The sequence below is a fragment of the Pristiophorus japonicus genome, chromosome 2, assembly GCF_044704955.1.
Source record: "Pristiophorus japonicus isolate sPriJap1 chromosome 2, sPriJap1.hap1, whole genome shotgun sequence".
NCBI classification, from domain to species: domain Eukaryota; kingdom Metazoa; phylum Chordata; class Chondrichthyes; family Pristiophoridae; genus Pristiophorus; species Pristiophorus japonicus.
Window position 1 is genome coordinate 200285855 of NC_091978.1, and position 24289 is coordinate 200310143.

Genomic DNA, 24289 nt, shown 5'->3' on the forward strand with positions numbered 1-24289 from the left:
CCCTGCATGCTATGACTCCTTCTATAAACATATAGAGGGAGCAATGGGAGAGCCTGGGTGCAGCCTTGCAGCTTTGTGCAGTGCTTGTCAGTGTCTGCAGCACCTCAATGCTGCACTGACAGAACAACTGTCAAAATGATTGTTGGTATGGACCCTTTAAGGAAACTGGCTGATGATGTGTCATCAAATTACATCATCAGACCCGCTTCCTTTTAATTGGTCAGGAATCTCGCAGGGTGGACTTAATAAGCCCACTCGGGACAAAATCACTTCAATAGAGCACGATGGAACCGGGAGTGGGGTCTCAGTCTGCCACTTACCTCGGCCATACTTAGCCCGCCTCGATAGGTGAAATCACGGTCTTAGTGTTTGAGGTGAGAGTGGAGGGGATTGTGGTGAAGGGGGTTAAGGAGGCAGTTATCATGGAATAAAAGACCCTGGGCTAGATTTTCCACTTTTTTTGCATACTTAAAGCCCACTTAACGTCCATTTTACCGCTGAAATGATATATAACGCCCAGATATCACCCATTTAGTCACAAAATGGAAACTGACGGACATTTTTTGGAAACTTATTGCCAAGCGTTACTTTCCCCATGCACATAACGCTGGGAAAAATAATACCGCCTGCCCACTTTTTTGGGGCGGAATCATCAGAATGGGCGAAATCAATGCCCATAATATCAGCCAGCGTTAGTTTCTCCACGGAATTAACACTGGGATTCAATAATACCGACCGCCCATTTTTTTTTGTCGTAAAGATCACATTTGCTAAAACTAATGCCCAGGAGATCGCTCAGCGTCACTTTCACCACCTCGCACACATATCGTCCACAATATCGCTCGCCCAAAAAAACCACCTGGAAAAAGTGGAACTAACCGGAACGAATCACAGCGTTATGGATGCCATGTTGTACATCACATGTCGCATCATTTAAAAGGCTGCTCTGCTTCAACCTCGGGGGAGTTCGGATGTACTCTAGAGATCTTTGGAGGTGATGTGAACATCTGTACAAACATCTTTATTATACTGTGAATGATTGGAATTTAGCAGGTGTCTTCGTCGGGACATTCATTCTTTGTGACCAATTGGTGGAAAACAGAGAGCTATTGCAAGGGGCCTGTCCTTTCTCACCCTCTTTTGATGACCAATTACATGCTGCAGACTTGAGATCGCCGAAGGTATGCACCACAGCATTATGTGCCCAATGCAAGACGTGCCAGACTGATGAGGAGGACCAGACATTACACTCACCCGCAAGTACAGGGAGAAGCATTCTTACCTCGACTTGCCCGACATCACCTGCCTTCAGAGACTGTGCTTCCACAAAGAGGTTATCACTGAGGTATGCCAGCTCATAAGGGGAGATCTGCAGCTTGCCAGCACCATCAGTACTGCACTGTCCGTTGAGGTCAGTCACCCGGCACTGTCGTTCTATGAGTTGGGTTCCTTTCAGGCCTCAGCTGGCGACATTTGCGGTCTGTCTCAGCATGCCACACATTGCTGTATTAGTCAGGTCACTGAAGCCCTGTACGCACGCAGGATGGACTTGATCAGCTTCCCTTGACCAGGGAGGCTCAGACTGAGAGGGCTTTAGGATTCTCCCGAATTGCTAACTTCACCAAGGTGCAGGGAGCAATAGACTGTACGCACATCACGATGCAGGCACCTTTTCAGGATGCAGAGGTTTTCAGGAACAGCAAGGGATTCCACTCCCTGAAGGTCGACAACACGTTGCACAACCAGAAAATTATAATGGCAGTGAATGCTAAATTTACGGGCAGCATCTATGATGCTCACATCCTGCGTGAGAGCACTGTATCTGACTTGTTTAACAATCAGCCACAAGGTCAATGCTGGATGCTTGGTGACAAAAGATATGGCCTCACCACCTGGCTGATGACCCCCTGCGTGACACCCACACTGAAGCCAAGAGGCGATACAACGAGAGCCACAGAGCCACTCACAATATTGTGGAGAAAACCATTGGAGTGCTTAAGATGCCTGGACCACTCAGGAGTTGAGTTCCAATACAACCCTGAGCAGGTAGCTCAATTCGTGGTGGTGTGCTCCATGCTGCACAACTTGGCTATCAGGAGGGGACAAGAATTGTCTGAAGAGTCTGATGGCCAACCTCACCAGAGAGAGGAAGAGGAGGACGAGGAGGCGGATGCTGACATTGGCCCAGACAATCAGGCTGACGCTGAAGCCGTGCCCCCGCCCCACTGTAGACCGCATGAAAGGGCCCGTGGTGGCATGGTAGCTGCAAGAGCCTTACATCAGGAGCTCATCAATGAGCACTTTGCCTGAAAGAATGTTAGTGGTATTTACAAAGCTGACACACTGCTGGGTGTGCAGATCATACATCAATGGTGGGCATCACCTTGGTGACAGTTAAAGTTTAAGTTGATTGAAGTTGTGTAATTATATCCTTTGATGTTAAGGAATCACCAGCGTGTAACAGTGCAGCTATCTGAGTCAATGCGCAACAAGATTTTGTTAATTAAAAAACATTTGAACTGAACATTTGTCTGAAATTAGAAGTATTTCTGTAAAAAACACCCCTTCCACCCGCCCCCACTCCCCCCCCCCCCGCTTCTCCTCCCCACCTCTACCCCTTCCCCTCCTAACTCCAAGCCGCCTGGCCGAGGAGCACTTCAGGCGATGCTTCATTGGGTGGGGGGGGATGACGGCCGAACCGCTGCTTGGATGGATACGGTAGAGGACGGTCCCGAGGTGGGAACGTGCTCTGAGCCAGAAGCAAGATGTTGCTCCTGGCTCTGATGTGTCGTTGGCAATTCGGGTGCAGCACCTTGGGGTTCAGTGCCGCGCTCCGGAACCACTGGGAGCTCTCTGTCACCAGTGTTCCTGGCTACCAGCTCCAGGGCCTCCTCCATCCCTTCCATGTTATATATTATTTGTTGGACAAAAACTAGGTGCCAACTATGTTCTTGGTGCTTAGTAGGCTTTTTGCTGCTGGTGAATCTCCCTTGTGCCTCCCACAACGGCCAAACAAGCACACACCACACCCACACAAGCTTTCAGTCCCTCTCAGCTCCTCTTCTGCGCATGTCATGATGACCCTTGACCTCCTGAATCACGGGAATTGAGCGTTGCCATGCCATTGCTAAGGACAGCGACATTTTACGGCAGAAGGTCAGAGAGATTTAACGCTACCGCCCATTTCATATCGCTCGAGGTAACGGCCAATTTTAAAAATGGAGACTAGGTGCTTTGAGAAGGGACAAGAAGCCGGCGATCTGAAAACCCATTTTTACCGCCCACGCCGGAAATAACGCCCATTTTTAGGCGATCTACACAAAAGAGTAAAATCTGGCCCCCTGTCTTTGACCTCTATGATGATCCTAGAGCAATAGATAGTTTTGGCTCAGGAACAGAAACTTGGTAGTGCTTTAGATGGTCACATCACAGCTAGCAGCTGATGACTAGGCCATATTTTAACAAGAATATCAGGCACAGGAGTCAGTGCAGAAAAGGGCAACCAAATTGATATCTAGCTTAAAGCATATGACCTCTGAAGAGAGGTTGAAGAGCCTGTGATTGTTTACTCTGGAGAAGAGAAGACTCAGGGAAGATATTTTTCAAGTATTTAAGATTCTTAAGCGAATAGATAAATGGACTCATTAATAAGTTGGAGATTTCTGGAACCAGGGGACATAGGTTTGAACTTAGAAGAGGGAAGGTGGAGAGACAGTTTAAATTCATTTACTTCATAGATCGGGTGGTGACTGCCCAGGGAGGTAGATACTGTGGGGAAAATTTAATTGAGAATGAAATGGGTATTACAGGGAGTGGGCGATTGAGAGGGATTCGTTTATAGGCTGTAGAGTTTTTGCCAGTCCTGTACTCCTAAGCATTTAATCAAGCTACCTACATGAATGGTATGCATTATGGTAAAAATTAAAATCATGTTATAATTCCTAGTCTAGATGACGACCAGATATTTGTTTTTTAAGATTAGATAACACTTGGAATTTGTTTTAAAGCATGAATGTACCAGATAATAGAAGATAGAATATCTTTTTTAGAAAGCCACACAATATTTATACAATCAAGGACAACTTGAAAGACAGCAGATTTGATAAAAGCAATCCCTTTGAAGAAAAATCCACTCGCTGTATGCTTGTAAAGATTTCAGTTGTTGGGGGTACAGATACTCTGGGGTATAATTTTATGATCATCACCTGGGTGATAATCTGGCAGATTAGATTGCCCACTTGTTATAGAAACCATTTGACTTTCATTCCATTGAAGTTAAACAGCAAAGAGATAAATGACCAAATAATCTGATTCTTTTTCGATTGTCACCTGTAAATTGGTCAAACTGAATCAGAAAGTCTACGTTATGGAGGCTAGAAATGTCAGGGTGGGTAGGAATTTTAACTGACAGTGGGTTTCAGTTATTATATTTTTTCCCACATGGCAGAATGAGGCCATGGCAAGTTTAGCTAGTGGCTGACTTCCCCAAACCATTCCATTCCAGGGGGGAAGTTGGCGGGAAGTAGCTGCCGCTGACAGCCTCAGATAAGTATGGAGACCGGGGTTTCAAGATAGAGAAGGTGGGAATTCTGTGGCAGGGGAGGCTTAAGCTTTCCTTGTCTGGCATGGGGGAGCACTCTGCTCCCTCTGGCTCCACAAAGGATAGTAAAAAACTTACCTCAAATAGCTTCTTCTGTTTCTGATCCTCTTCTAATTTCAATTTACCAGGCAGGAAAGTCACAAAAGCTTCCCTGCTCAGGTCAGAGTTAAAATTGTGGTTGGGGCCCAATGATGTCATTGGACCTGGATCTATATATTTAAAGGAGGAGCTCACTGACTTCAGGTGGGTGGCTTTTGCTGCTCAGAAGAACAGGTTAAAATGGAAGATAGTGGGATCCAGGCAGGTCATCTGGTCGATTTTAACTGCCTAGCTTCATACTAAATTAATAATACATATTACATTTGTCTAATTACTGCACTTGATAAAAAAGTTCAGATAAAAATGTTAAATACGTGGTTACTTTGAAAGATGGTTAATCAATTGAAAGGTTTGTGTTAAGTATTAGCATGTTAACACTTGTTGCAATGGAGCAACAATCCTGCCAGATTTAAGTCTCTTCTACATAGTTCCTGATTGGGAAGCACCAAAGGAGGTTACAGTATTTCCCAATGGGGAGAATCAGAGGTGGCGACTGATGCAGTGTGCAAGTACATTAACATAGTGGGACAGCTACAATTTATTTGCTAAACTAGTTGTAGGGTCAATGTTTAAAATATATATTCCAGTAGCATACTTTCAAGAAAAGAAAATCTGAGCGTTCGAAACATCTTAATGCACAGTAGAGCTCTCATTTACTATGTACTTTTTGAAATGCAAAACTTTTCTTTTGGAAAATACATTTGTCCTCAAAGTTTATGTTCCTGTAGTAAGTCATGTGATTAACAATTAAAGGATCCTTTCTTTTTTGGCAGAAGATGGATGAAGAAAATGAGGCTAACTTGTTGGCTGCTCTAACGGAGACACTGGACAGCATCCCAATAGACGAGGATGGACTGCCTTCATTCGATGCACTGACAGATGGGGATGTGACCAATGTCAATGATCCTAGACGTCCCTCAACGCCTGATGGCACTCCTCCGACTCCGGAGGCTGAAGAGCCGTCTCTAGTAAGAATCCTTCCTGCTGTTTATCAAGAATTTGATGAGCCTCTGGCTACCCGCTGCATGGGTATGATGTAGTCAAAATATGGTTTGGATTTTTAAATTAAGGCCACAAGGAAAATGAAAGTAATAAATGCCTACAAAAATATAACATTAAGGGAAGATGCACTGCATTTTAAGAACAGATTATATTCTATGGTAATTTGGGTATAATACACTAACAGCTTCTAAATATGTGCATGTGTAGTATGCTTTTCTTAACCACAGTTTGTTATCAACGATATTTGAAATGATTGAAAACAACAACATATCATGGAAACTAGAAATTGGGCTAATTTGAATGACATATGATTTAATAAGAAGTTGTTTACAAGTAGATTCTGTTTATTTCAGGCTTTGTTTACATTTCCTCCCACTTTGGTTCTATCTTTCCAGTTGAAGAAGCTCTTGCTGGCTCCAGCTAATTCACAGTTTATCTACAATGAATGCCATGGAGGCAGCACACACACCCACGTGACCAATAATAACAGGATTAGACCAAGCCCTGCTGTTGTCAAGGTACACTTTGGTGCTGCAATCAGAAATTCATGTGCAGGAAAGAAAGGAATATTTCATTCCTTAAAGAATGAGAGTAGTTGCAGTACAAACTAATGAAGTTGGTATTCCAGAATGACTGAAAATCCTGCTGGATTATTGAACATAAGAAATAGGAGCAGGAGTAGGCCATACAGCCTTTCGAGCTGGCTCTGCCATTCAATAAGATCATGGCTGACCTTTGATCTCAACTCCACATTCTTGCTCGATCCCTATATCCTTTGATTCCTTTAGAGTCCGAAAACCTATCGATCTCAGCCTTAAATATATTCAACGACTGAGCATCCACAGCCCTCTGGGTAGAGAATTCCAAAAATTCACAACCCTTTGACTGAAGAAATTTCTCATCTCATTCTTAAATGGCCTACCCCATATCCTGAGACTATGCTCTCTAGTTGTAGAACCCCCAGCCAAAGGAAACAGCCTCTCACCATCTACCCTGCCAAGCCCTATCAGATTCTTATATGTTTCAATGAAATCACCTCTCATTCTTCTAAACTCCAGAGAGTATAGGCCCATTCTACTCAATCACTCCTTATAGGTCTACCCTCTCATCCCAGGAATCAATCTAGTGAAGCTTCGGTTCAAAAAGGAGTTAGATGTAGTCCTTACTACTAGGGGGATCAAGGGGTATGGTGAGAAAGCAGGAATGGGGTACTGAAGTTGCATGTTCAGCCATGAACTCGTTGAATGGCGGTGCAGGATTGAAGGGCCGAATGGCCTACTCCTGCACCTAATTTCCAAGTTTCTATGTTTCATCCCCTCTAAGGCAAGTATATCCTTCCTTAGCTATGGAGAAAGAAATAACGAAAGACTTGCATTTATATAGTGCCATTCACGACTTCAGGATGTTCCCAAGTGCTTTAAAGCCAACTAAGTACTTTTGAAGTGTAGTCACTACTGTAATGTAGGAAATGCAACGGCCAATCTGTGCTCAACAAGGTCCCACAAACAGCAATGTGATAATGACCAAATAATCTGATTCTGTGATGTTGATTGAGGGATAAATATTGTCCAGTACTCCGGGGATAACTCTTTTGCTCTTCTTCGAAATAGTGTCATGGGATCTTTTATGTCTACCTGAGAGGGTGGACGGGTCCTCGTTTAATGTGTCATCTGAAATACTGCTTCTCCAACAGTGCAGCACTCGCTCAGTACTCCACTGGAGTATCAGCTAGAATTTTGTGTTCCAGTCTCTAGAGTGGGACTTGAACCCACAACCTCTGATTCAGAAGCGAGACTGCTACCCACTGAACCACGATTGACCAAAACTGTACACAGTACTCCAGGTCAGAGTTCCCTATCATTTTTTTTTGGCCCATGCGGCCCCTTTAACGGGCTATGCGAGCCATTCAAAATTCCGTGCATGCGCGATTCTTCTATTCAGCAGCCAGCTCACTGGCTGTGCAGGAACTTCAGAGCGCTGCGCATCCCCATGACTTAAAGGGAACGTTGCTCCACATGTGGCCTCAACAAAGCCCTATACAGTGGCAGCAAGACTAATGTACTCTTGTCCTCCAACCCCCTTGCAATATCGGCCAACATTGCCTTCCTAATTGCTTGTTGTGTGTGTTTCATGTACAAGGACACCATATCCCTCTGAACATGAACATTTAATAGTTTCACACCATTTAAAAAATATTCTGTTTGTCTATTCTTCCTCCCAAAGTCAATAACCTCACATTTCCCTACATTATACTTCATCTGCCACATTCTTGCCCATTCACTTAACCTCTCTATATATCTTTACAGACTCTTTGGGGGGAATTTTGCAGCGGGTCAGCAAACGCGATCGGTGAAGGGTCAGGTGGGAAAATTTTATTTTTGATAGCGGGTCAGGACCCCACTGTTAACCCGCTGACACGCGCCTTTCCCAAATGTCGGGTTTGTCAATGCTGAGCAGACCTGACATGCAGCGGTGGGGGAGGTAATTTAGATCATTATGACCTTGTTAACAGAAGATTAACAAATATTTTTAGCTCACCTTCAGAATTTACCAGGTCGCCCATGGAGTCCATGCTGCTTGGGATCATGCCAGGTTAGCAGGGTGGGAGTTGAATGGCCGTGGACTCATCTCATTACTTGACAGCTATTAATGTGCTATAAAAGCTCCCATTTCACAGCTTTCACTTTCCAAGCTCAGAAGCTGTTGCTTACTGCATTTGGAAGACAGATTGAGCTTCATGCAGGTTGCAAGTGTTTGGAGCAAACTCCTTATTCAGTGTCACCTCATTGGAACAACTTCTCTCACCGTTGACAGATAGCTTCTGTCATCTCAAGTTCACCTGCCATCTATTATATCAGCATTGATGCCCTTGAAACTATCTCATCTTGCTCCTCAGAATCCCACCATGATCAGCCCCAACACGAGCAGCACCAGGCGCACCAGCAGCACCAACAACAACACCAACCTTCCCCGCAATCAACTGATGCTGTACAGGACACAGGCATCAGCACCCAACCACAATGGTGCCAGGGATGCTAGGGATGACCTCACCATGGCCAGATTTACTTCACTTGGTGCTATACACCCTAGCTCCACATGATGCGCCAGGTTGGCACCACCCCACACCAAGACCATAAGGCATCCCTACAATGACTAAGCCATTCCTTTCACGTTCACCACCATTTACTGCAACTCACTAAGCCACTTCCGAAGGTGTACATAGATCTGTCCAAGAACTCAAAGTGTTGAAAATAAAGGTTTCAATGTTTGACACCACATTAACAGAAACTTTACATGAACATTGCATATACCACCTAAGTGCCTACCCTTCAGTGTTGTTAGTTGGCAAGATTGTATGAGGATGAGGGTGAGTGTGAGCGGTGACTAGTGATACAGAGAAGTGATAATGTAAATAGAGAGGGATGGGTGGAGGTGCAAGGTAAGTTGATGTAAGTAAGGAAATGCAGCAGTAGGGTAGGGAAGGCAGAATGATGGGGATGTGATGAGTGGCACAACAGGATGAGGTTGAGTGTGACTTTGCAATAACCTTTCGTGATCTACTGAGACAATTGAAAGGTTTGCGCCACTGCAGCCTGGTCCTCCTGATGAAATCCCTGCTTGTGTCCTACTGTGCAATGTGTAACCAGACTGCGTTGCTCTCCTGGAGAGGTCTCTTCCACCCATTGGAAAGGAAGCGAACCTCTCTGCCTGCTGTGACTCCTTCCATAATCATATGGAGGGAGTCATGGGAGAGCCATGGTGCAGCTGCGCACGTCTGTGCAGTGCTTGTCAGTGTTTGCAGCACCTCAATGCTGTAGAACACTGACAGGACAAATCAATTTGCGCATGGTTCCTTTAAGGAAACTGGCTGGTGATGCATCATCAAGTGACGTCATTAGACACGCTTCCTTCAATTGGCTGGCAAATGCACTGGGCAGTCTTAACAAGCCCAATCAAGGGAAAATCATTTTGGACAGTGGGCTGGAGCCGGCAATGAGGCCGGGACCTGCCACCAACGTCGCCCGCCATGGACCCGCTGCGGTTGGTAAAATCCAGCCTTTTGTGTCCTCCTCACAGCTTACTTTCTCACCTAGCATCTTCAGCAAACTTGTATACATTACACTTTGACTTGGATACATGACAGAAAACTACTCTTAACAGTTTCAAAACCATTAGAAACTGGAAGAAGAGAGTTTTAAAGATACAGGGCTGGATTTTCTATCCCAGTAGTAGCAGATACTACTGGAAAACTCAGCTCTCATCAACGTCTTATCATTGTTCTGTAAACATGTCAGTGTTCGTGCATCAAATGTTATAACATGCAAAAACCATTTTCCCAAAGTTTCACTGCCTTCATCAAAAACATATTTGGCTAACCCTTTTGATTTGGTTAGAAACACAAAACAGAATTATGTCCAAGCACTCCATCATGTCACTTACACATGATTTTATTGTGGGAAAAATGATACATAGGAGGAGGCTCGAGAGAAGCATAAATGCTAGCATGGACTGGTTGGGCTGAATGGCCTGTTTCTGTGCTGTATATCCTATGTAATCCTGTGTAAAAGTCTTGTGTTTTTTTCCCTCCTTAAACAAACAGAAATACTTTAATATTATGACAGTGTCCTCTAACTGCTTTCAGAACATAGGAACAAGAATAGGCCATTTACCCCCTCAAGCTGGTTCTGCCATTCAATGAGATCATGGCTGATATGCAACCTAACTCCCCCGTCTTGGCCCATATACCTTAATATCATTGGTTAACAAAAATCTATCAATCTCAGATTTAAAATTAATAATTGATCGAGCATCAACTGCCATTTGCAGAAGAGAGTTACAAACTTCTACCACCCTTTGTGTAGAAGTGTTTCCTAATTTCATTCCTGATAGGTCTGGCTCTACTTTTTAGACTATGCCCCCTCATCCTAGAATCCCCAACCAATAGAAATAGTTTCCCTCTCTCTACTCTATCTGTTCCCCTCAATATCTTGAAAACTTTGATCAAATGACCCCTTAATCTTCTAAATTCCAGGAATACAAACATAGTTTGCATAATCGCTCCTCATAATTTAACCCCTGGAGTTCCGGTATCATTCTGGTAAACTTACACTGCACTCCGATCCAAGGCCAATATATAAGAGCATAAGAACATAAGAAATAGGAGCAGGAGTAGGCCGTTTGGCCCCTCGAGCCTGCTCCGCTATTTAATACGATCATGGCTGATCTGATCAAGGACTCAGGTCCACTTCCCTGCCTGCTCTCCATAACCCCTTATTCCCTTATCATTTAAGAAACTGGCTATTTCTGTCTTAAATTTATTCAATGTCCCAGCTTCCACAGCTCTCTGAGGCAGTGAATTCCACAGATCCACAACCCTCTGAGAGAAGAAATTTCTCCTCATCTCTGTTTTAAATGGGTGGCCCCTTGTTCTAAGATTATGCTCTCAAGTTCTAGTCTCCCCTATCAGTGGAAACATCCTCTCTGCAACCACCCCATTAAGCCTCCTCATAATCTTAAACGTTTCGATAAGATCACCTCTCATTCTTCTGAATTCCAATGAATAGAGGCCCAACCTACTCAACCTTTCCTCATAAGTCAAGCCCCTCATCTCTGGAATTAACCTTGTGAACCTTCTCTGGAATGCCTCCAAAGCAATTATATCCTTTCGTAAATATGGAAACCAAAACTGCAGGCAGTATTCCAGGTGTGACCTCACCAATACCCTGTACAACTGTAGCAAGACTTCCCTGCTTTTATACTCCATCCCCTTTGTGATAAAGGCCAAGATTCCATTGGCTTTCCTGATCACTTGCTCTACCTGAATACTAACCTTTTGTGTTTAATTCACAAGTACCCCCAGGTCCCACTGTACTGCAACACTTTGCAATCTTTCTCCATTTAAATAATAACTTGCTCTTTGAGTTTTTTTCTACCAAAGTGCATAAACTCACACTTTCCAACATTATACTCCATCTGCCAAATTTTTGCCCACTCACTTAGCCTGTCTATGTCCTTTTGCAGATTTTTTTGTGTCCTCCTCACACATTGCTTTTCCTCCGATCTTTGTATCATCAGCAAACTTGGCTACGTTATGCTTGGTCCTTTCTTCTAAGTCGTTAATATAGATTGTAAATAGTTGGGGTCCCAGCACTGATCCCTGCGGCACCCCACTAGTTACTGATTGCCAACCCGAGAATTACCCATTTATCTCTGTTTTCTGTTAGTTAGCCAATCTTCTATCCATGATAATATATTACCCCCAACCCCATGACCTTTTATCTTGTGCAGTAACCTTTTATGTGGCACCTTGTCAAATGCATTCTGCAAGTCTAAATATACCACATCCACTGGTTCCCCTTTATCCACTCTGTTCATTACATCTTCAAAGAATTCTAGCAAATTTGTCAAACAAGACTTCCCCTTCATAAATCCATGCTGACTCTGCCTGACCGAATTTTGCTTTTCAAATGTCCTGCTACTGCTTCTTTAATAATGGAATCCAACATTTTCCCAACCACAGATGTTAGGCTAACTGGTCTATAATTTCCTGCTTTTTGTCTGCCTCCTTTTTTAAATAAGGGCATACCATTTGCAGTTTTCCAATCTGCTGGGACCCCCTCCCCAGAATCCAGGGAATTTTGGTAAATTACAACCAATGCATCCACAATCCCTGCCACTACTTCTCTTAAGACCCTAGGATGCAAGCCATCAGGTCGAGGGGCTTTATCGGCCTTTAGTCCCATTATTTTACTGAGTACCACCTCCTTAGTGATTGTGATTGTGTTAAGTTCCTCCCCCCCCTATAGCCCCTAGACGATCCACTTCTGGAATATTATTAGTGTCCTCTACCGTAAAGACTGATACAAAATATTTGTTCAGAGTTTCTGCCATCTCCATGTTCCCCATTACTAATTCCCCGGTCTTGTCCTCCAAAGGACCAACATTTACTTTAGCCACTCTTTTCCTTTTTAAATACCTATAGAAACTCTTGCTGTCTGTTTTTATATTTCATGCTAGTTTACTTTCATAGTCTATCTTCCCTTTCTTAATCACTTTTTTAATCATTCTTTGTTGGCTTTTCAATGCTTCCCAATAATCTGTCCTCCCCCTAGTTTTGGCCACATTGTATGACCTTGTTTTTAATTGGATACCGTACTTTATTTCTTTAGTTAGCCAAGGATGGCTATCTTTTCTTTTGCACCCTTTTCTCCTCACTGGAATATATTTTTCTTGAGAATTGTGAAATATCTCCTTAAATGTATACCACTGTTCATCAACCGTCCTATACTTTAATCTATTTTCCCAGTCCACTTTAGCCAACTCTGCCCTCATACCTTCATAGTCTCCTTTATTTAAGTTTAGTACGTTGGTTTACGATCCAACTTTCTCACCCTCCATCTGAATTTGAAATTCAACCATGCTATGATCACTCATTCCAAGGTGATCCTTCACTTGGAGATTGTTTATTAATCCTGTCTCATTACACAGGACCAGATCTAAGATAGCCTGCCCTCTGGTTGGTTCCGTTATGTACTGCTCAAGGAACCCATCCCTTATGCACTCTATGAACTCTTCCTCAAGGCTACCCTGACCAATTTGATTTGTCCAGTCAATATGGAGGTTAAAAATCACCCATGATTATTGCTGTTCCCTTTTTACAAGCCCCCACTATTTCCTGGTTTATACTCCGACCAACAAAGTTGCTATGGATAGGGGGCATATAAACTACGCCCATCAGTGACTTTTTCCCCTTATTATTCCTTATCTCCATCCAAACTGTTTCAACATCCTGATAATTTGAGTCAATATCATTTCTCACTATTGCAGTGATTCCATCCTTTATCAATAGAGCTATCCCACCTCCTTTTCCTTTCTGTCTGTCCTTCCAGATTGTCAAATACGCCTGAATATTTAATTCCCAGTCCTGGTCACCTTGCAACCACATCTCTGTAATGTCTATCAGATTATATCTATTTGTACTATCAACTCATCTATTTTGTTGTGAATGCTACATGCATTGAGACAAAGTGCCTTTAAATTTGTTTTTTTTACCCTTTTTTCCTGCTTGTTTCCTCTCTCCAAACTCACTTTCTTTATTATTGCTTTTTAATTTCTGAGGTGTAGTGCCCAGAACTTCTCACGCTACTCAGGTGTGGTCGAACCAAGGCTTTGTATAGCTGTAGCATAACTTCTACCCTCTTGTAGTCTAGTCCTCTAGATATAAAGGCCCACATTCTATTGGTCTTTTTGATTATTTACTGTGTCTGTTCATCACATTTACATGATCTATGTACCTGGACCCCCAAATCTCTTTGGGCCTCCACTATTTTTTAGCTTTTCACCATTTAGAATGTATCCTATTCTTTCCTTTTTATGTCCAAAGTGAAAGACTTCACATTTGCCTACATTGGAAACCATTTGCCACAGTTTTTCCCATTCACTTAATCTGTCAATATCTCTTTGTAATTTTATGCTTTCATCTACACTGTCTACAGTGCTGCCTACCTCTGCATCATCAGCACATTTGGATATGTGACTTTCTTAAAGTCTTTCTGTGATCTCAACAGGCACCAGGGTTAATTTCATATGATATCTGCCCTTCTTCTAATTATTATTAGCTGCTACTTGTTATTATGCAATGTCACATACAAAAGAATAACCCTACGAGCAACCGTCTAATCTTGACAGTAATGTGGTTACACATACTTTATTTTTCAAGTGGAGATAGTTATGTTGAAAGCTTATATTTACAATTTTAATAATGCTATTGTTTCCTTACATCCTTATAAGGGGGAGGCAATTTCAAGTTCCAAGTCAAGGAATGTTTGCCAACAGCAGAAGTCACAGACCCAGCGCCACCCATGCACAGAATTGCTCAAATATCTGACTGCTAGTGATGACCCTCCTCAGTTCAAAATAAAGGACCACAAAATTAGTAATAGGGACAAATGCATCTCCAAAAGGAAGATACAGCTGCAATCTCAACAATCACATAACCTACAAGGTAAGAACAAGGGTTGTGATATGTCACCGTTACAAATTCAAGCCACAGTTAGCTCCTCAGGTTCAGTGGTGTCAGTCTGAACATCTTATGGGAGGTGATCTACACTGCCCTATATCACAATGTAACTTGAGGTGTAACAACAGTACCCTTTATGACCTGAACTAGATATTCATGACTTTCACACATGTACTTCTTCAATTTCTCCAAAGATGGGCCAAAGTAATGCATGGTGAGACGTGACTTGATATTCATCATTAAGCTCTATTCCATGTTTAAACGTTCTTATCCAATCCTTATTACCTCACTTTGCTTCCCTGCAATTCACAAAAATCAAGGTTTACAATTGCTAAAAGGTAGCACTCAAGTTACAAGGGGCTCAATTTTCCCCATTTATCTTTTTTTTGGTGCATTGTTTTTTTTGGGAGTAAATTAAAATCTCCAAGTTTTCCCAAAATTTCTGCGCCAGCGTAATTCACTCAGGTAAGATTTTTTTTAGGCTACGATTTTTTTTACCTCATTGGGGGCGTAACCTGCCACCTGCGCCAATTCTGGCCATTTAAGCAAGTTTGGCCAACTATGATTTTTTTTAAGACGGCGTATGTCACTGCTCTGAAAAACCTTCTGGGCATTTACCAAAATCAGCACAGGTAAGAGAATCAGTGCAGAAGATCCAGTTCCACGGCCGGGACAGCAGTGACAGAGAGGGAGAGAAAGGGGGGTGGGCATTCGGTCAGGGCTAGGAGTGGCACCGGCTCCAGGGGGGGAGGGAGGCCTTTTGGCCTGGGCTAGAAGTGGCACTGGCTCTGGGGGGAGGGAGGCCTTTCGGCCTGGACTCGGAGCAGCATCGGCTCCTGGGTGGGGAGGCCTTTTGGCCTGGGCTAGGAACAGCACCGGGCACCAGCAGGGGGTGGGGGGTTGAGGGGGGCCTTTCCAATTCATACAGTTTACAGGATAGACTTTTGGCACAAAGACCCTTTAATATTTTCACGTTGGTAAGTTGCTGCCTTAAATAGCTGCAATGTGCAAGTTGCTTGTGCAGGTTACTGTGAGCTGGCCAGATCTTTCCAGCCGCAGCACGCAGTGTGCCCCTCGCTACCCTGGCAACCTGATCTTTTTGCCGCACATCTTAGGCTCCACCCAAAGAGCTTAAGGAAAGTTTCAACTTTTTTTTTCGCCTAGTCGGGCCCCAAATAAACAGGCGTAACTTTTCAAATATGCCAAAAAATGGCATTGGGGAAAATTGAGCCCAAGGAAAGCAGAAAGACAAATCTAAGAAAAAGTTTTTTACTTATGCAATTAGATGATGGAAGTTAAAAGCAATCAGCACTGTTCCTACAGAAGGGAAGTTTTTCCACTTCTGCAAGCCAAGCTTATATGGGGAAAGTGTGCATTGTTCCCTCCAACCTATGATTTTCCATCCATTAAAATGAATGGACAAAAGTGTGTAGGTTGGGGTACATAGTTTCCTGATATGGTGCTCCTGCCGAGTACCGAGGGTACAGAAGCAGAAATTCTCCCCTAGATTGTAGAATCAGCAACAACAACTTGCATTTATATAACATCTTTAACATAGTAAAAATACCCAAAGCACTTCACAGGTGCATTTTCAAACTAAATTTGACATTTCATATTTAATTTTTAAAGGCAAATCCAACTCTTGATGCTACCATAAAAAAAGAGAATTCCCTACAAAAATGGAACGGTGAACACAACAACAACAACTTGTATTTATACAGTGCCTTTAATATAGTGAAACATTGGTGATTTAACTATTCTCGAATAAAACATTGCCAAAAAGAAGTCAAAATAAGTTGGATATCTTCAGATGAAATTCATGTGCTTTGTTTTTGTTATGAATCAATGTATCCTGTACTGAGGTATTTATTTTACTATACTTCAGTAAAAAGGAGGGAGAGAGAAAACAGGGAATTACAGACCGGTCAGCCTGACCTCAGTAGTGGGTAAAATGATGGAATCAATTATTAAGGATGTTATAGCAGCGCATTTGGAAAATGGTGACATGATAGGTCCAAGTCAGCATGGATTTGTGAAAGGGAAATCATGCTTGACAAATCTTCTGGAATTTTTTGAGGATGTTTCCAGTAAAGTGGACAAAGGAGAACCAGTTGATGTGGTATATTTGGACTTTCAGAAGGCTTTCGACAAGGTCCCACACAAGAGATTAATGTGCAAAGTTAAAGCACATGGGATTGGGGGTAGTGTGCTGACGTGGATTGAGAACTGGTTGTCAGACAGGAAGCAAAGAGTAGGAGTAAATGGGTACTTTTCAGAATGGCAGGCAGTGACTAGTGGGGTACCGCAAGGTTCTGTGCTGGGGCCCCAGCTGTTTACATTGTACATTAATGATTTAGATGAGGGGATTAAATGTAGTATCTCCAAATTTGCGGATGACACTAAGTTGGGTGGCAGTGTGAGCTGCAAGGACGATGCTATGAGGCTGCAGAGTGACTTGGATAGGTTAGGTGAGTGGGCAAATGCATGGCAGATGAAGTATAATGTGGATAAATGTGAGGTTATCCACTTCGGTGGTAAAAACAGAGAGACAGACTATTATCTGAATGGTGACAGATTAGGAAAAGGGAAGGTGCAACGAGACCTGGGTGTCATGGTACATCAGTCATTGAAGGTTGGCATGCAGGTACAGCAGGTGGTTAAGAAAGCAAATGGCATGTTGGCCTTCATAGCGAGGGGATTTGAGTACAGGGGCAGAGAGGTGTTGCTACAGTTGTACAGGGCCTTGGTGAGGCCACACCTGGAGTATTGTGTACAGTTTTGGTCTCCTAACTTGAGGAAGGACATTCTTGCTATTGAGGGAGTGCAGCGAAGATTCACCAGACTGATTCCCGGGATGGTGGGACTGACCTATCAAGAAAGACTGGATCAACTGGGCTTGTATTCACTGGAGTTCAGAAGAATGAGAGGGGACCTCATAGAAACGTTTAAAATTCTGACGGGTTTAGACAGGTTAGATGCAGGAAGAATGTTCCCAATGTTGGGGAAGTCCAGAACCAGGGGTCATAGTCTGAGGATAAGGGGTAAGCCATTTGGGACCGAGATGAGGAGAAACTTCTTCACCCAGAGAGTGGTGAACCTGTGGAATTCTCTACCACAGAAAGTAGTTGAGGCCAATTCACTAAATATATTCAAAAGGGAGTTAGATGAAGTCCTTGCTACTCGGGGGATCAAGGGGTATGGCGAGAAAGCAGGAAGGGGGTACTGAAGTTTCATGTTCAGCCATGAACTCATTGAATGGCGGTGCAGGTTAGAAGGGCTGAATGGCTTGCTCCTGGACCTATTTTCTATGTTTCTATGTTTCTATCCCTAGGCGCTTCACAGGAGTAGCATGAGAAAGAAATTTGACACCGAGCTGCATAAGTAGAAATTAGCGCAGGTCAAAGAGATATGTTTTAAGTTGCACCTTGAAGGAGGAAAGAGAGGTAGAGAGGCGGAGAAGTTTAGGAAGGGAGTTCCAGAGCTTGGGGTTTAGGTAACAAAAGGCATGACCACCAATGGTTGAGCGATTATAATCAGGGATGCGCAAGAGGGTAGAATTAGAGGAGCGTAGACATCTTGGGGGGGGGGGCGGGGTTTAGGGGCTGGAGGAGATTACAGAGATGGGGAGGGGCAAGGCCATGGAGGGATTTGAAAATAAGGATGAGAATTTTGAAATCGAGGCTTTGCTTAACCGGAAGCCAATGTAGGTCAGCGAGCACAGGGGTGATGGGTGAACGGGACTTGGTGCGAGTTAGGTCATGGGCAGCCGAGTTTTGGACCATAAAGAGGAGCGACGAGAGTGAGCCGAGGAAAGAAAGATCGGGGCCAGAAAAGAGAATTGGCAAACATCTCCTCTGGGATCTTGGTTACTTCTGACCCACAATTCTTGGCTCTGGATCCTCTTTCATGGCCCACTCTTACCGCTTCTCTTTCCTGCTCTCCTGCGATGTTGGCTAATTCTATTTCTACCTCCACTAATTTTAATGGTTTGAAATTAGGAGTTTGGAAGAGTCTCATCTCAATGCTGCTATTGGCTGATTCAGAATTTATCCTAAAATAGCACCATTCTAGGGTGCCCATTCCAAGCCCATAAAATGTAAACAACTAAAATCGGCTGAGGAAGAGATAACATTTTACAGCTCATAAGTTCACATTTAACTTTTGAAAATTTGCAAAGAAACCACAATTTTCAACGAGATGTCCACCCTTGGATTAGCAATCATATAACACACAGCACAAGAGAAAAAAGCAGCCTGGAAAAAGGAAAACAAGGACCGATGCATCTGGGGCAAAACATAATGGGAACAACAGAGGAATCCAGAAAAAGAAAAAAAAGGAAAGGGTGAAGCCTGGAAAAAATAAAATGGAGCAGCTCGGAAAAGGGTGTTAACATTTTAAATAGAGCACATGCCAAGTACAATCAATTATTGAATGATTGGCTGATGTGCCAAATCAAACATTTTGCCCACTTCTTCAGTTGTTACAGATGTAGCTCCCTTCTGCCCCTCCAACAGGTAATCCCTTGTGAAGTCTGCCCAACACTAGTTGACACAGGAAAATCCACTGTGGTCAGCGTGAGGAGCAAAAGGTGGGCATAGTTCATGTGAGATTAGTGTTGAAGAAGAAAATAACAGTGTCACTACTGCTAGGCTTAATAAAGCATGGACAAAAGTAAAGATCCTTCTATTCTGCCCAGAAATTTGCTGTAGCACCAACTTCAGAAGAGTATCCCTACTGCAGCAGTGTGACATTTTCCATTTCGCTCCACCAGATATCCCTATCGCCTTTCTGGGTTGTGCTAATTTAAGAGCATTATTGTATTGTGAACCACACCCACTAGGAACATAAGAACATAAGAATTAAGGGCAGGAGTAGGCCATATGGTCCCTCAAAGCTGCTCTGCCATTCAATAAGGTCATCACTGATCTTTGACCTCAACTCCACTTTCCTGTTCGATCTCCAGATCTCTTGATTCCCCGAGAATCCAAATATCTGTCTATCTCAGCCTTGAATATACTCAAAGATTCAGCATCCATAGCCCTCTGAGGATACAGAATTGCAAAGATTCACAACCCATTAAGTGAAAAAATTCCTCCTCATCTCAGTCTTAAATGGCCAACCCCTTATTCTGAGACTGTGCCCCCTAGTTCTCGACTCTCCATCCAGTGGAAACAACCACTCAGCATCTACCCTGTCAATCTCCCTCAGAATCTTGTATGTTTCAACGAGATCACCTCTCACTCTTCTAAACTCCACAGCGTATAGGTTCAATCTACTCAATCTCTCCTCATAGGAAACCCTCTCATCACAGGAATCAATCCAGTGAACCTTTGTTGCACCACCTCTAAGGCAAGTACATCATTCTTCAGATAAGCAGATTAAACTGTGCACAATACTCCAGGTGTAGTCTCACCAAGGCCCTGTACAATTGTAGCAAGACTTCCTTACTCTTGTACTCCAATCCCTTGCAATAAAGGTCAACATGTCATTTGCCTTCCTAATTGCTTGATGTACCTGAATGCTAGCTTTCTGTGTTTCCCCTACGAGGACACCTAACCTTGATTATTCTTTGTGTTCTCCTCACAGCTGACTTTCCCACCGAACTTTGTATCATCAGCAAACTTAAATACATTGCACATGGTCTCTTCATCTAAGTTATTAATATAGATTGTAAACATCTGTGTTGAGACTGCCCAAACCCATTTCCTTTGGTATTCTTACTACCAACCGTTCTTTCCATTAGATTGAGTTATATTTAAACCCAGATAAGAGCCAAATAGACAGTACAGTAACTTCCTGTCTGACCCAGTTTTTCTGCCTTTTTAAAAATCAATATCTTGCATAAATATAATACATGTTGGAGTGATTAATGTAAAATTAACTGGTTGTGCTACTTGATTGGTACCACTGGGCATCTTATTTTGCGTAAACTTCCACTCTCAAATTTACATCCTTTATGTGTAATGTCACTTGAATATCTTTATATTGTAATATTAAAAATAAATCTAGCAGCTGCAGCTCATAGGCAATTTTGTTTTAAAAAAGTTACATTTAATTTCAAATTTATATGGACATGAATATCTTAGTCTTATAATGAAAAACAAAGTGCTGACTTTTTGATTAATTAGTTATTGTTTTTTGTGAATTCATTGCTATCAATAATTTGTGCCATTCTTTTTAGTATCACAAATATTTACATAAAATATAACTTATATAGTCACCTAATTTAAAATGGGATATAATAAAATGTTACAAAATACATTTTCCACACTGATTTGCCTATTTGTACTCTTGTTGCTATTTGTTTGTATAAATTATGACTTACAAGCTGAAACTCCTGGGGCCAGAGAGGGCAGAGACATCTCCTTTCATGGTTCTGGAATTTGAGGCAGAATTCAGCTGGGTTCTTCCCATTTAACTTCAGTCTTACAATCTGATCACTCTGTGGGCCTCTGAAAGATAGAAAAAGAAAGACTTGCATAGATATAGCACCTTTCATGACATCCCAAAATGCCTTACAGCCAATGAAATATCTTTGAAGTGAAGTCACTGTTGTAATGCAGGAAATGCAGCTGCTGCTTTGCACACAGCAAGGTCCCACAAACAGCAATGTGATAATGAACAGATCATCTGTTTTATTGATGTTGGTTGAGGGATAATTATTGGTCAGAACACCGGGGAGAACTGCCTTGCTCTTCCTTGTATAGTGCCATGGGATCTTTTACATTCACCTGAGGGCAGACATAGGATGCACTGCACCATTCTGAAATAGCAACAACCTGTTGCCTTTAGAGTAAGAAAAAACATTTTATGGAGACTGCCTGGCCCACGAAGATCCTCATGATCCCCTGATGGAGCAGCTGGTTGTGCCTTTTTTCACTCTTATTGAAGGGCTCCAATCAAAGCGCAAACCATTCTCTTCCAGATGCTGACTGAGCTGCTGCAAATTTCTAGCATTTTCTAAACCCAGATTTTAGTTTTGCTTTTTATCTCATTGGTTATAGCTTCTTTTTCTGTTCCTAAATGAATTTAACACATAAAGTAATGCTCAATGGCACATGCTTTAGGTTATCAATAACTCATGTGTTTCTGTTTTCATTTTTACAGCTAGACCAACAACTCTGTCCCTGCCCTTGACACCGGAATCATCAAAGTAAGTGTTTCTAAAAAAAATTATAGGTCTGCTCATATTGTGAAGAAACAATGCGTTTGATTTTTTTTAATGCAAAACTATTAAGCAACTGAAAAGAATAAAACACCTTTTTCAGTGATCCTAAAGGTTCCCCATTTGAGACCAAGACCATTGAACGTACGTTGAGTGTGCAACTCTCTGGCACTGCTGGTAAGACCTGCTTTTGCTTTATCTTTGCATTGTCAATTAATTGTTCTTTATAAATTGAATCAACAATTTAAAAGCAGGATTATATTTTCCAGACACTGATGTTATTTCCCTGATATATTCTCCATGCTGTTTTATGATACCTGTTACAGATTTTCATAGTCTAAACTACACTGATGGGTTCTCATTGCTGCATTGTTTTTCCACACAAATTAGTACATAAAGGCCAATGGCTATTCAGGATATTCAGTAGCCACCCTATTTGATAGGGTAGCCAATCAAACACAAATACAGAATAGAATGAGCGAGCTGGAGAAATGAAGGGCAACAATCTTTTCAACAAACAGAATGTTGTTTTTATAATGAACACCATCATTATATTTTATTTTAAAACAACCATGGCCCAGAAATTGCGGTTGGAGGCTTCCTGCGGGCAGATGTCTCCGACCTGAAAAACTTCTATGAATTTACCTGGTGGTCCGGGAGGTTTGGAGACGTGGTCCTGGGTCTCTATGCGAAGATCCTGCGTCGAGGCCCATGTATCCTAGGGACGTAGGAGCTTCGCACACGTTCCCGAGATCATGTGGGCTGGCGCAACCAATCAAAGTAAGGTATTCCCATTCATACTTGTGGTGCGTTTTGTATGTACGGAATCACCATAAGTATGAATGGGAATACCCCTAAAACACACAAACACTGAAAATATATATTTTTTAAATATCACCTATTTAAAATTAATCAAAATGGATTTTAATTAATTATTTAAAACAGAAATGTAATTTTTGAGAAATAAATTTACATATCTTAAAGGGTCTAAAAATAAACTTACATTATTGAAAAAATGTATTTTTCTGTCTTTTAAAAGTTTACGCTGATAAAAGCAGGCCTGCTTTTATCAGTCATAAGAATTTCAAGGACATTCGCTGGGCAGAAGTTGGGCAAATTGGTCCAACTCTTTACCCGCGGAGGCCCTTTACTTCTGGATGCATGCGATCTGTCAAGAGGATTCTTGACAGATCGCAAGTTCTGGGTTTAGGCGCAAGCGCTTCGCATACCTAAACATGGAACTTGCGCGGCCCCTGTGGGCGTGTGTGCACTTCGTATGCACTCGTAGGAGCCTCAAATTCAGGGCCCTTGTTTGCCATAAAAATCTATTTTTATGTAGGTATTGATTGTAAAGCAAAACTAATGTAAAAATAAAACAAGCACATGCCATCTTTAAATTGGTGATTAAATAGAATTTTCACTGCTCAAAGCAAAAATATTGTAGCTCCATGACTGTTAGGATTGAGACATGGTGGCTACACGTTGCTTCTAAGTGAAGAGATAATCTTCGTCCTGTTCCCTCATGTCAAATCAATCATAAATGCACAAACTGGACTTCAAATTTTACACAATGCATGGTCATTTTAAACTTTGTGATTTTTTTTGTACATTTCAACATTACCATAATTTATTCAACGTTTACGTTTCAATGATCTAATACACAAAACACATGTTGTATAAACTGTATATTCAATAGGAAGCTGTGGAATATAGAATATAGTCCTGTCATGAGACAGACCTTTATAACTTACTCATGACGTTGTCATTCATGAGTTATGTCTTTTTCACTCAAATATTCCACACAACTCCACAAAGTATTTTCCATTGATTTAGTATCAATGGGCCCAAGTTTCCGCCCTCTGGAAAAACAACGCATCCCCATAAGGTGCACCGATTTTCTGGAATAAAAAGAGCGCCGAAAACTTACCTTGTGATTCTCCGGTCTCCTCAGGACGTCTTCATGCTCAGCATGATGCAGCACAAGGGGTCGGGGGCGGAGCCAGGTCCCGCTGCTGAAAACAGTGCCGGGACCTCTGCACATGCATGCTAGAGTGTGCGCACATGTGCAGTAGCTCCTCACCCCCGAGGCTGCATGGGAGGGGCCCGACCCTAGCCCTGGCCGACTGGGCTCCCCGGGCAAAGATCGGGACTCAGATATCCCTCCCGTTCAGCTCCCACCCCCGCCTCCCTCCCTCCCATTCCATTCCTCCCCTCCCTCCCTCTCGTTCAGCCTTCCCCCCACTCTTCTCCCCCCCTCATCTTCCCCCCCTCACACCTCCCTCGTGTCGTTGGCGGGGCCCGCCCGCCTGCCTGGCATCTCGCTGCTGGCAGCCCCCGCCCGAAGTGTCGGTGGTGGCCCGGCCGGGCCCATTCAGCCTCTCACCCCCTCCCTCCCATTCAGCCT

At 42.8% G+C, this 24289-nt stretch overlaps 1 protein-coding gene across 1 annotated transcript in view; it reads left to right on the top strand.

Moving 5' to 3' along the window:
* ppargc1a (peroxisome proliferator-activated receptor gamma, coactivator 1 alpha) overlaps window positions 1-24289 on the top strand; it is a 183378-nt gene that overhangs the window by 77604 nt on the left and 81485 nt on the right. The window contains exons 3-7 of the mRNA XM_070863518.1: window positions 5473-5667; window positions 6097-6219; window positions 14492-14705; window positions 21828-21873; window positions 21989-22062. Of these exons, the coding sequence (XP_070719619.1) occupies window positions 5473-5667; window positions 6097-6219; window positions 14492-14705; window positions 21828-21873; window positions 21989-22062 (652 nt within the window). The remainder of the gene's footprint in view (window positions 1-5472; window positions 5668-6096; window positions 6220-14491; window positions 14706-21827; window positions 21874-21988; window positions 22063-24289) is intronic.